This window comes from Ochotona princeps, chromosome 13, assembly GCF_030435755.1.
Source record: "Ochotona princeps isolate mOchPri1 chromosome 13, mOchPri1.hap1, whole genome shotgun sequence".
NCBI classification, from domain to species: domain Eukaryota; kingdom Metazoa; phylum Chordata; class Mammalia; order Lagomorpha; family Ochotonidae; genus Ochotona; species Ochotona princeps.
In genome coordinates this window covers 45,011,875-45,025,809 of record NC_080844.1, presented here as the reverse complement: position 1 = coordinate 45,025,809, position 13,935 = coordinate 45,011,875, and the positions used below count along the sequence as shown (strand labels likewise).

The window sequence follows — 13,935 nt, the reverse complement described above, 5'->3', positions numbered from 1 at the left end:
GGAGAAATCATTTTAAAAAGAATAAAGAGGCAAAATCAATCATCCGTTCTCTAACAAAATAGTGAGGAGATAGAAGATTCTTCTTCAGCCTTGCACGTGAGGTCAGCTCTGTGACAACACGCCAGGTGTTGTCCCCTGTGTCCTGTGTCCCTCTACTTTACGTCCTGGGCACTCTGGCTGTCACCGACTTGTCTTCTTGGACCTTTACGAAATACTGCAGAGCCATAGCTTGCTTCCTCACCCCTTGATTGCTGAACCTTTGGGTTGTTTTGAATGATCTGTGAATGTAAAATGTGCATTGTGGATAAGATTGCCATACTTTTTTTTTCCTTTCCCTGCTTTGGATGATTTCCCTAGCATTCCCAGAAGTGGAATTACTGGGTCAAAGGGTGTAACCATTCTTCAGGCTCTTGATCCAGGGTGCCAAGCTGTTTTCCAGAAGGATGGAACCAATTTTCACTGTTTGCAAGATTGCTTCTCACTGGACGCAAAGTTCTGGGGAAGACTTTGTTTAAGGCTTCTTCGCCGCTTAGCTGAGATCATCATACTTGAATCTGCTCTTTCAGACGGCCTCTCTCAAAGTCTGTTGACAGAGTTTGACCATCTGATTACTGAGTGCAAGATTTGTGTTGCTCTCCTGTCTCCGGGGCCTTCCTGCCTTCAATCTGTTTGGCACATCTCAACCAGATGCGTTCTCTCAGACACAAATCACTTGTGTCCGGCCACTGCCTTGCTCCGAGACCTACAGCATTCCTGCAGTGCACACCTCCCTGTCTAGGCCTCTGGGACTCTCCACAGCAGAGGCTCACCCTCCTTCCCAATTCAGTCAAGCCTGGAGCCGCTTCCTCTCTCATCCTGAAATCATATTCCATCGCCATCCCTTTTACTTATGTTTTCACGCACCTGGAATGCTGCCTCTTCTTTCCGCTAATCCACATCCTCTGCTTTCCGGGTGGTTCAGTCCCACCCAGTAAGTATAGGAATTCAGCAAACAGGAACCAGAGAAAGAGGGGGAAGACCAAGAATGAGGAATGCAGAGGGGGTGGGGGACACAAGAGGGAGAGCAGAGAGGGAGCTGTGCGTGATCCGGGACTGGGAGTCAGGGACACATCACCCCACAAGGCAAGCATGAGTAGGTTGGCAATGGAGGCCAGGGCCTGGTAGCACTTTTAGCACTACCGATAGCTTCCGAGCTGTCTCTGGTGGCCTACAGACAGGGTGTCTGAGAGACAACAGGATTGTGGGTGGGGCCTAGCAGAATTCATCGTAATAATTATAGCACCTTAGTCATGATGAACTTCACTTTGAGAGTTGAAAATTAGCTTAGATGTGAGAAAAATTAATGTATATTTTACAACAAATAACTTCAGACAGCACCGAGCCGGAATGGCAGCTCCCTGCTTGACAAGGGCCCTACGACCGGGCTCTCTGCTGCTCCCCACTAGTATGAACCTCCTCCTCATGCACCAAAACAGCAGTTGGGATACCAGCCATCACATCTAGGATCCACATCAACAACAGAAAGATGTTGACAACTTTCTCCTCCACTTGGAGACCACCTGGGAGACCCATGCAATATTTCGGCTCACAGTTTTCAAGAAAAAAAGTCAAGAAATTATGTTTCTACAAAACAATTCACTTTCCTTTAGAACATCCAAGGAAAAACAGCTTTCACAATGAGATGTTTACTGAACTCATTGCCCACAGGCATTCACTCTTCATCGTGTTTTGAATTATTTCAGTTTTCCTGTAAGATAAACGAACTGAATCATCACCAACTAGACCAACTGGCAGGTACGTTGAAGTTAACTGAGTGATAGGCTGGCATCTCAGACATGAGGAAGTGGACACACTGCGTGGGGCTGGGCAAGGATCATGGCTGGCAAGGGTGAGGCAGGATGATGGGCAACAGAGAGCACGTTTAACTAGAAAAGGAAAGTGGTTTAAAAGGGCTTTCAGACAGATGTGGCCTGCAGATGACGGAGGTCAGGTGGGGTGGAGAGCGCGTCAAAAAGTACAGCGGCTATGGACGGGGAGCTGGACACTGGATAGCAGGAATTGCACATAACAGTCTCACATTCGTGCCACTGACACCCAAGTACTTCTCTCTGACACCCCAAGGCCCCCCTCACTGACACCCAGCACCCTGCATTGACACCCCAGCGCCTCTCACTGACACCCCAGTACCCCTCACTGACACCCCAGTGCTCCTGACACCCCAGTGCCCCTCACTGACACCTCAGCACTCTGAAATGGTGCCTCAATATACTTCCATACCTCTCAAGACCATTTTCTTTATTTTTTTAGTTTGGGAATTTTCAGCTGACATTTTTTTAAAAAAGTATTTATTTTTATTGGAAAGTTAGATGTACAGAGGGAGGAGGAGAGACAGAGAGGAAGATCCTCTGTCCGATAATTCACTCTCTAAGTGACCACAATAGCAGGAGCCAAGCCGATCCAAAGCCAGGAGCCAGGAGCTCTTCTGGGTCTCTCACGTGGGTGCAGGGTCCCAAGGCTTTGGGTCATCCTTGACTACTTTCCCAGGCCACAGGCAGGGAGCTGGATGCGGAGTGGGGCTGCTGGGATTGGAACCGGCACCCATATGGGATCCTGGTGCATTCAAGGTGAGGAGTTTAGCCACTAGGCTACTGTGCCAGGCCCCTAGCTGACCTAGCTGACATATTTTAAGATTATACCTACTCCTGGGGTACCTTTGATGATTTGATTCGTATATACCTTGGGCAACGTTCCAATCAGGGCACACAACTCCATCTCCTCTAACATTTATCTTTACAATAAAAACATTCAAAAATTCTGTCTTCTAGCTTTTTTTTTTTTTTTAAGAAAAATCCAAGCCTAAATTCTACACAAGGACTGCAGCTCAAGAGGGATTGGTCCACAGTAATGACCAGCATCTTGCCAGGGTGCCCAGCCTTCTGTGACTGAGCCGCCAAGGCCTGGCTGCGTGGCCCAGAGAAGGGGCTTTCATACGCTGGAGCAGGGCCAAGGCTGAGCACTACCAAGGCAGTGAACCGACAGGCAGCCTCAAGGAAATGCTGGTACCGAGGCAAGCAGGGTCAGTTTTGCTTGGTGGTATATTCCGTGCCAGGCACAGCACTGGTCCTGGAGTCCCCGCTCCTCATCCAATCAAGATCTTTTGAATGAATGAATGCAAGACTGTAGCCCAAGGTTATAAGCTGGGAAACCTCCACAGCACCTGCGGGAAACAAGAGAAACTCTGTTGCAGGTGGCTGCCCTGGCCTGTTGTGTCTTCCCGGCAGTGATGATGGTGGCCTAGACGTGGGGAATCTCTAGCACGTGGGTGGGGCCTCAAAGGGCAGAGGCTGAAGTCACAGGACTGAAGGCCTTGTGCCTATCATGTCTCTGCCTGTCCTCTCCCTCCCGTCTGGGACATGCTGCTCACGCATCATCAGTGGCACCTCTGACATTCCAGCACCATCCTCACAACCCAGACACCCAGACGCAGAAACTGGCATGGAAAGGGGCTGAACACCCTGCCTGGGGCATGACAGCTGATAGGAAGCAAACCCTGCCTCTGTGTGCCCCACGGTACCTGCTACCTCACTTGGTCATAAGCTGCTTCCTGTCCCTAGCCAACATTTTTTTTCCTGCTTCTGTTTTATTTTTAATTTTTTGATTCAATTCCATAAGCTCCATGATTTCCCTTACCCCCTCTCCAAATGCCCTTCTCCCAGCTGATTTCCCCCATATTATTACAATAGTAGAGTCCATCATAAGCAGTCATAAGTCCATCATGTTGTTATTTAAGTGTTTCCTGACATTGCAGGTATAGACAATGGCAGAGACCAGCATCCTCTTGTCAAGATGTAGCCAACATTTTCATGGGGAGTCCATCTTGCATACTGCATTGTATCTTCACATCTGAACATGACAGTCTCTATTACACAGTTATTATACATTCCCTTAAATGCAAAGCCATAAACCAGACACATCACACATAAAAAACAAATGGGGTCCCCTTAGGCCCTCCGTCCACATTCCCCCACCTGGGCCATTTGGCGGGCAGGTAATATCAATGGCCTCTTCTGGCTATATCTTTCACTCCTTAGGACTTCACACACAGTGAGCACCAACCCTTGCCTAGGCCAGCAGGCTCCACTCACAACACAGGAACCAGAGCGGCAACGCAAAAGATATGCTGACTCCCGGCATCCCCCCAGAGGACAAGCGGCTCATCCAGTGCCTCGCCAGCTCGACAGGTAGGCTGCTGAGGAATGTCCCGACTTCTGGGCTTTGGGAGTCCCATGAGCCACAACAGATTTCTACACACAGGAAGCCTCCTCCATGAGGCTGCCAATTCAGTTTCAGCGGATGTGTGCCACCCTAGTACACACCAGGGCAAAGAAGAGCATGAGTGCTCTGTGCTCCTGGTGGCAGAAAGTGGGGGTGGGGGAAGAAAGCGGCTAGAGTAGAAAAGAGGGCATTGGTAGGAATTCCCCCACTGGTCTGCCACTAGGGAACCTCGTTTGGGGAAAACACCTCCCAAGTATTTTGGAAATAAAAACTAGGAGAAAGAGAGGCAGAGGGCGGCAGGTAAGAGAAGATGGGACAAGTTCTTGCATGAACACTGCTTCCTGTCTCACTCAAGTGGGTTTGGCAAAAGGGTGGGAAGGGCTTGGGAAGGAGGTTCTATTGGGCATGAACCTGGAACAGTGTGGTTCTAAGGGCAGGACTCGAACATGCACAGAGCACCAGGTCAGCTTCCCCTGGACCCCGCTACCACCCGGCAGGTCTACTAAGCAGGCTTAGACCAGGGGCTGATGTTGCTGTGACATCACACACGGGGAACAGAGGGCCCATACACGGGGAAGTGGCAGCCGCTCTGCCCCCAGCTCCAGTCATCACACCCTTCAGCCTTCCTGGGCTTTGCCTCCCCCCACCTTGGTTTCTCCCCTCAGACTCTCACTGGCTGGGAAGACACCATTAGAGTTATGGGGTGCCCTGGCCCAATGGAGTGGCATCCAAGCGACCATATGGCTGCCAACCAGCCAAGTGGCTGTATCTCTCTCCTGAGTTTCAGTTCCTGCTCTGTGAAGCAAGGTGTTGGCCCCTTTGCATGTAGGGGGCATGCCAGGTGACAGACACTGTGTTTGTTGAGTGTCTGAAATGGCTCCCAGCACACTTGCAGGTGGCACCCTTGCTTTCTGATGCAATGCCATCAAGCCTGCTGCTCTCTCCTTTAAGAATTTCTCTAGGTTACCAAAGGGCTGGGATTGACTCCTTCTGTGCTTAGCGGCTCTGTGACTTTGGACATGTCACTCAACCTCTCTGAGCCCCACTTGCAAAGTGGGAATCCTGCCACCTATTTCAGATGTAGCAACACAGGGTGACGCTAAGGCACTTGGGGAGACTCAGCTTTCCCCATTCCTCCCAGCACTCCTATTCCTCCCAGCACCACTGTGGACAAGTCAAGGCGTCTGTCTCCCCGTGGCCTCTCCTGCTATGAGGTTCCACACTTCTCCTCAACGGGGTCAGCAGTCTATTTTCCAATGGGAAACTGCTGGGAGGCATGGCTTGGTGCTCGGAGATGCCCTTGCTGTGTTCTATTCCACACAGCTACCATTGCATCCTTCTCAGTCATGTGTGAGCCTGAGGGTGTTTCCAATACTCCATCTAGGGCAATTAGTCCTTTTGACCCTTAGCAGGGGAAATATCTCCAGTTGGGGTGGAAATGAAGTTGTCAAACACAGTCCTTAAGGGGAGGGAGATTTATTGGGGATCACATACAAAAGCCCAGGAATTAAACAAACAAACAGGGAAAGAGCACTTAAGAGCTCAGACCAAACAATATATACTGCACGCCATGCTCGGGCAGGTCAACCAGTGGCCTCAAGTCTCCCCCAGCACCACCCCAGCACAACAGCCCGGACAATTGTTCATCTTCCAAGTCTTTCCCAGAAAACATAGGGTTGCAGGAAGGTAAAGCCGATGACCTCGTCGAGGGGAAGGAACAGCCACACACAGTACTGGCCTTCGGCGACCATTTTCTTTTGTAATACTTGCCTTTGTGTGGCCTGAGATTCAGCCCCGCTCTTTCTCGCAGCCCACTTCCCACACCCCTCTCCCAACTGCCTGATGTCCTTCCAGCTCTGCTCCCCAGATCTGAGATCTGAGGACAACCTAGGGTGGCCACGTAGATTCACATTCTTGCCTCAGACATGTCCACGTAAACCACACATCTTTAGCCTAAGTTTATGTATACATTATTTGGGATATACTTATTCTGAAAATGATTCATGCTTAGTTGAAATTTTGCTATAACTGGACATTCTGTATTTTAATTGGCTAACCCAGCAGCCTGGTTGTAAGGAGCTTTTCCTTGCTCTGACCTCCATCCAGGATACATCACCCGCTCATCTCCCTGGGCTGGTTCCTGGTCACTCAGGCTGCACTGCCTAGAGAGACAGTCTCGTAGGTCAGGCCTGGGTGGAGGAATTTACATTTCTTTTCCCTCTCTTTTTCTTTTCTTTTCTTTTTTTTTTTTTTTTTTTTTTTTTTGGTGAAAGTTATTTATTTTTTGGGAAGTTATTTATTTATTTATTTATAAGAAGAGGGAAAGGCAGAGACAGAGCACTTGTATCTGCTGACTCACTCCCCCAGTGGCCACAGCAGCTGGAGCTGGGCCAGTTCAGAGCCAGGAGCCAGGAACTTCTTCCAGATCTCCCAGATAGGTCAGGGGCTCAAGCACTTGGGCCATCTTTTGCTGCTGCTTTCCCAGCCAGGACATGAACTGGTGCCCATAGAGGATGCTGGCACTGGATGGGGTAGTTTAGCTCACTATGCCAAAGTGTGGTTCTTAGTAGTCCCCATTTCTTTTTTTCTATGTATTTTTATTTTGAATTTTGAATTATGTCGTACAATTTCATATAGGCTAGGATTACCCCCGAATCTCCCACCCCCTGACAGATTTTCCCCATTTACTATAATGGTGTAGTCCTTCATAAGGAATCATAATTCTATCAGTCTCTTATTTATGTGTACCCCGACATTGTTGGTACAGTGTCAGACAGTCCAGCATCCCATTGTCTACACATGTCCAACAGTTTCATTGGGAATCCATCTTTCGTCTGGAAGCAGGAATGCATGTTCCACTATACCCCACATCTGTATATGATAGACCCCAGTACTCCATCACTATACATTTCCATAATTGAGACGCCATGAAACAAGGTCAACAACTGGTATGAGTTAGAACAGCCACAACAACAACATCAATAACAAATTACAGCACCATGAAAAAACACCCCAGTGAGTAACCAACACATGAGTGACAAAAAGGAAACACAAAAGTCTCTTGGGAAAAATGATGCCATCGTGAAATCCATGAGCCAGTGATGACTTCGACAAGAGAAAAGAAATTATTTGGAATAAACAAAACTGAAATAAAAAACATACTACCAAAAGCAATATGCATTTTACCAAAAGCAATATACAGATTCAATGCAATCCCAATCAAAATCCCAACAACAATCTCAGAAATAGAAAAGATGATACAAAAGTTCATCTGGAATCACAAAAGACCACAAATAGCTAAATCTATCCTGAAAAATAGAAATCAAGCTGGAAGAATCACAATTCCAGACCTCAAGACATACTACAGAGCAGTGGTTATCAAAACAGTCTGGTACTGGTACAGAAACAGAGAAGAAGATCAATGGAACAGAATAGAAACACCAGAAGGTGTTTCTATAAATTAGTATAGTCAACTATTTTTTGACAAGAAAACTGAAAACAATCCAGGCAAAAATCCTGGTCTCTTCAACAAATGCTTTTGGAACAACTGGATAGCAGCTTGCAGAATTAAGAAGCAAGACCCACACCTGTCACATTATATGAGAATTAGCTCTAAATGGATTAAGGACCTAAATCTACACCCAGAAACCGTAAAACTATTGAAGGAGTCCCCATTTCTAACAAGTTCCCAGTGGCACTCCCAGTTCCCGAGTCATGCTCTAAGAACCCTCAGTGATACGGGAAGTGTTCTACGCTCCCACTGTCTGTCACGGCAGCCACTTGTTGCATGTGGTTACTGAGCAGCTGAAACATGGCTGATGCGCCTAGGAACTAAATCTTACATTCCCTTTCATTTTATTAATTTCAGCTTCAATTGCCACCCGTGGTCTGTGGTGACTATTGGACAGTCCGGCTCAGCAGCAGGGGTTCTCAGTCCTTGCTGCACATGAGGCCCTACCAAAGCACAAGGAGAAAGCAAGAGGCCAGGGTCTCTATGGACCAATTAGAGTCTTTGCGTTGTGGGGAGGGTCTTAGAGCCCTGGTGGGATTTGCTGTTTTTAAGCTTTCCTGGGTTATCGCCAGATCCACTGAGAACTTGAGGACCCTATCTTAAGAGTTTTCACAGCAGGAGTTTCCTCTGCTCATGTCCTCCTCATCACAGCTCGGACAACACCTAAGACAGGTGTGCCTGTCTGCCACCCATGCCACTTTGCTGAGAGCAGCAGGAAGGTGAGCCAGTAACTGACAGCCAGGAGGCAGCTCTTTTCCATCTTGGTGGCCTCTGCCAGCTTCCACCGGCTTTCGAGGTACTCCCTCCCCACCCAGGCCCTGGCCTGGCCTTGACCTTGCCCAGGGAGAACAGCTGATAGAAATCCTCAGCCCGTTTTCCTCATGGATCCAAAAAACCCGGGACCTCTGTCCAGCCCACACAGGAAAGGAAATCCAAGCCGATCACTCCCAGGGCACAGGCCTGCTCTGCCCTGCCTGCTGTGCCCAGTGTGGCCCGGACCCAGGAGTATCTGAGGGATATTCATGACAGAAGGCAATGGAACCGCCCGAGGCCTCACTGTAGTGATGGTGGGGACGCCTGTTTCAGTTTTAATTAAAAAATAAAATCCGTGATTTCTCTGACACAAAGGACCTACCAAAATTAGCTGGTGAAAGGACAAAGAAAGGTCATTTAAAGCAAACAGTGTGGTAGCCTCGCAGCTAAAGTCCTCGCCTTGCACACGCTGGAATCCCATATGGGCATCAGTTCTAATCCCGGCAGCCCTGCTTCCTATCCAGCTCCCTGCTTGTAGCCTGGGAAAGCAGTCGAGGACGGCCCAGGGCCTTAGGACCCTGCATCTGCATGGGAGACCTGGAAAAGATTTCGGGCTTCTGGCTTCGGATCATTGCAGCTCCGGCCATTGCAGCTGCTTGGGGAGTGAAACAGTGGTCAGAAGATCTTCTTCTCTGCATATCTGACTTTCCAATAAAAATAAAATACCTCTTAAAAAAAAAAAAAAGCAAACACGAAGGAAATAACAGGCTTAGGCGAGGGTAACATGGCAGCAGCGGCCTGGGCGTGCTCCCTGGGTAGACGCGGATGTGGGTGCGGTGGGCGGGGCAGACAGTGTGCTTTGTTCTAGAGGTCGGATGTGGAAGGGAAGGCTCCCGTGGAAAGATTCTTATCCACAGCACTTCTTTCAGTAATAAAAAATGACAAGAACTCCATTGTCTTAGAATAATGACCAGGAGAGCAAGGCATGGGGTTTCATGCCCTCCATCCCCCACCCTGCCCACCTGCACTGTGAGGCCCAGCTGAGCGTAGAACTGCCAGCAACTTCAGCCTTTCAAGCCCCAACAAGCCCCGTGAGCAACTGTGGTGCGCCCACAGCTCAGCCATTGCTGTGTGTGCAGCACGGGGACTGTGCTGGAGCTCGGAGTCCCAGGTCCAATGTGGCTCCCTGCAGAAGCAGCCAGGGAGAAGGCTCCCCATAGAACCTATAGGACCAGCTGTCCACAGCCAAGGTCCTTCTGTCTCACCGCCCCCTGCTGCTGCAGGCCTGTAGTGGCCTCGACTCAGAGGGTCACTGCCAAACAGGACCCCTCATTACCCATACAGCAACCCCTCCCCAACACTCAGTTCAGGCCTTTGCTTGTCAGCTGGGACTTAGAGCTCCCTGGGGAAAGGATGGCTACAACCCTTGGGATGTGTGGAGGGAGCAGGGGCTGGCAGTCACAGGTTGAGAATGAAGATGAGTTAGATCCAGCTGGTAGAACTGAGTGGGCCACCTTTGAGCACCTGAACACCCACAATTCACTGCAGGCGACCTGGGGCAGGCGGGTGACCCAGGAGGGGTGTGGCAGGGGGTTAACCTCAAAGAGATCCCCTATTGTCAATGGAGGACATTTACATGGTTATATGTGTATGAAGTTCCCCTGAAAGAAGGAAAATACTGAGAGCTGCGGTAGTGTGGGTCAAGTGTCTGCATGGGGCACTCAGAGGCAGCTGGGCATGGGGTCTTTGGCACAACCTAGGGGCCGAGGGGCTCAGATCTACAGCTGGGAAAGGGTTCTGGAGGCAGATAACACTATTCTCACCCTCACAAAAGCAAAGACCAACATCAGCTTTGAATACTTAGTGGCAGGCAGCACTTTCAAAGCATTTAATTCTTACAACAACCTATTAAGATAGGCACCTAATATCTTCTTTCAAATGACCCAGCCATAGCTGGACAGTGGATGCTGAGCTAGCTGCCATTCACAGCTGTGAGATGCTGCTCGGACGGCCATTCAGACCACACTCAGCTTTCCACCTCATGCCCAACAAGTCATCCATAAAGCACGGAAGCTGCTGCCTGTGAAGCCCACATCCCTGTGGACACCGGTTCAAGTCTCAGCTGCTCCACTTCTGATCTAGCTCTCTGCTAATGCACCTGGGAGAACAGTGGAGAATGTCCCAAGTGCCTGGACCCCTGCCACCCATGTAGGAGATCCAGAAGATACTCCTGACCTGACTGGTCAGCCTGTGCCTGCCCTGGCATGACAGCCATGTGGGGAGTGAATTAGTGGATGGAAGGCAGATCTCTGTCTCTCCTTTTCTCTCTGTAACTCTGCCTTTCAAATGAAATAAATCTTTTTTTTTTCCTAAGTTCAAGTAACACTGGTGAAGTCCGCTGAGTAGGGTTCAAAGCTGAGCTCTAATTTATGGCTAATGCCTGTTGGGCAAGGACTGTGAGGATGAAAAGGGAAGACCCACTCAGAGCACACAGCAGGGTGTAGCACACAGGATGACCTCCATGGCTGCTCACACTACCGACCAGTGTGGTCTCCTGTGAGTCAGCTTTTCATGGCTACAATGAACTGAGGCCACTGACTTTATAAAGAAGTTATGGCAGCTTATGGCTAGGAGGGTCACAGTCAAGGTCAGGAGTGGCACATAGTTTCTGCCTCTGGTGATGACACCTTGTTTTAGTTTATTTATTAACTTAAGACACACAGAGAGAATATGTGTGTGTTCCAATCCACTGGTTCACTCCCCAGCGCCCAGGAACTCAGTCTGAGTCTCCCTGTGAGTGATAGGGACCCACCTACGCTTGAGAATAAATTAGCAAGAAGCTGGTATTAGGAGCAGAGCTGGGACTCACACTTGGGTACTTCGACATGGGACATTCCAAGCAGTGGCTTACCTGCTAGGCCCAATGCCGCCCCTGGTGACAGCAGAGTTCTCCAAGTGTAGCCCAGCATTTCATGGCAGGAGGGAGTGCATATGTTTATGGGGTCTCCTTTAATGAGCGTGGGAATGCCACCCTCACCACCCAGACCAATCCATTCATTTCTCAGTGGATTCACTTCCAACATCAGCACCGGATGAAGCTTTTGCCCTCCCGCCTTTAATACAGATCCTAGGAACCAAGCCTTTGGCACTTGGGACTTGCAGGGCATTTAACATCCAAGCCAACACCTGCACCATGGCACTCCCCACAGGTACATTCGGGAGGCCTCAGGACAACAATAGCTCCCATTTCCTGAGGGCTTCCCATGCACCACGCACTCCTTGGAGAGTTCTAAGCACATCCTCTGATCTGCAAGGCATGGAATGTTACCACCCTAACTCAAAACATCTCAATTATCACTGACGCATTTGCCCCTGGTGAGTTTAGCCATTTCTCCATAGATAAACCTCCTCTGAGTACAGAAACCAAGCAGCACCATCAGGCCTGCAAAGCTGGTGTCCAGATTCCCAGAGCACCATGGAGTGCCCAGCTAGCCCCTCCAGGCTCTACCACCTGACACTTGGAGCCACCTCTGTAGCTGCCACAGGATATACCTGGGACACCCTGAAGCTGCTAATCCTAGCATCAACACTGTGCTTTTCCTGGAAGGATTTCCTTTCCTTTCACAAAACTGGTATTGAACAATAGTAACACATAATCACAAACTGTAAAAGCCAGTGCCTGGGTGATGTGTGCCTTCTAGGTATATAGCAGGTGTTGTATCCTCATGAAGTTAATGAAAAATGTGTACTATAGAAAAAAACATAGATTTCAAACTGTGCACATATTACCTATGTAATATTGACTTTCTCATAACCAAAATAAACGTATCTTTTTGTTAAACTATTTTTCACACCAATATATCTTTTAATTATATTTTCCACAAAGTACCCTCATGTATGCTTTAAATATTTCACGAACTATTCTCACCTAACAAATGCCATCTGTCTTTTCACATCAGAGTAGCTACATACCTCTAAATCATTCTTTAAAGGACTATGTAGAAGGCAGCAGGATGTTTTTTAAACTGGTTAAGAAGGATTGGATTTTTTTTCCTTTTTTACTCCTCTGTGTTCTGTAATACTTCAAACATACAGCTATAATACCTATATGAAAAAAGACATCCTAAATGCTTTTGGAAAATGAATATTGAAAAGGTGATGTGAACACTCTGGAAACACAGCCAGCCTCATTTTTATTATTTTCCAGTTCTTGATTTCATGGGAAAACTGGAACAGATGTGTTTTAGCTGTATCCACATTGAAATGCTCCTGAGTCACACTGCATCATCAGACACGTCGAGCTACGTTTCCACTTGAGTTCCCTGCAGGGTTTAAGCTGAGGGCTGCATGACTTGGATGAGGAGAAGGCGCTTGTCCAAGCCATCAGACAGCTTCCACAGCCAAGCATGGGGACAGACCTCTTGACTGGTGGAGTCCCGGGACCCCTTCTCAGAATGAATAAAACAGAAATGTGCATATTCCCTTCTCAATACGTTCAGAGGCATGCAATGACATGCAGAAAATTACAAAAGAAACCAAGCATATTGACATACACTTATCAAAATAAAAAATGTATTTTTTAATGTAAAAAGAATATACATACTGTTCTGTGCCTTACGTAACAAGACCCAGCCGTGGGCCTGGTGTGATAGTGTAGTGGTTAAGGTCCTCGCCTTGCACGCTCCGGGATCCCATATGGGCGCCGGTTCTAATCCCAGCAGCCCTGCTTCCCATCCGGCTCCCTGCTTGTGGCCTGGGAAAGCAGTCAAGGACGGCCCAAAGCCTTGGGACCCTGCACCCGCGTGGGAGACCTGGAAGAGCTCCTGGCTCCTAGCTTCGGATTGGTTCAGCTCCAGCCGTTGCGGTCACTTGGGGAGTGAACCATCGGACGGAAGATTTTCCTCTATGTCTCTCCTCCTCTCGTATATCTGCCTTTCCAATAAAAATAAATAAATCTTACATATATTAAAAAAAAAAAAGACCCAGACGTGAAACTATGGTATAGTTTCAAAGTCAAACTTTCTGGGATCTCTATCACACAGTGTTGTGATTTTTATCACCAACAAGTCTCACAGTCATTACCACAGCTGTGGTTTAGAGAATCTCAACTTGTATTTGCTTTGTAAAGATGAAAGGAGAAAATTAATTTCTTTTCCCCTTTGTTTCTCATAAGACTTACTGATATTTAAAAAAATTTTTTTTCCCATTTCTTTGATTTATTATTATTTTTTTATTGGAAAGGCGGATATATAGAGAGGAGGAGAGACAGAGAGGAAGATCTTCCATCCGATGATTCACTCCCCAAGTGAGCCGCAACGGCCGGTGCTGCGCCGATCCGAAGCCAGGAACCTGGAACCTCATCCAGGTCTCCCACAAGGGTGCAGGAACCCAAGGCT

At 48.3% G+C, this 13,935-nt stretch overlaps 1 protein-coding gene across 1 annotated transcript in view; it reads right to left on the bottom strand.

The window, feature by feature from the left end:
* Positions 1–1,452: 1,452 nt before the first annotated feature.
* Positions 1,453–13,935, bottom strand: part of LOC131481628 (uncharacterized) — a 46,987-nt gene continuing 34,504 nt past the window's right edge. The window contains exon 3 of the mRNA XM_058671089.1: positions 1,453–1,747. Coding sequence (XP_058527072.1) covers positions 1,739–1,747 — 9 coding nt within the window. The 3' untranslated portion in view covers positions 1,453–1,738. The remainder of the gene's footprint in view (positions 1,748–13,935) is intronic.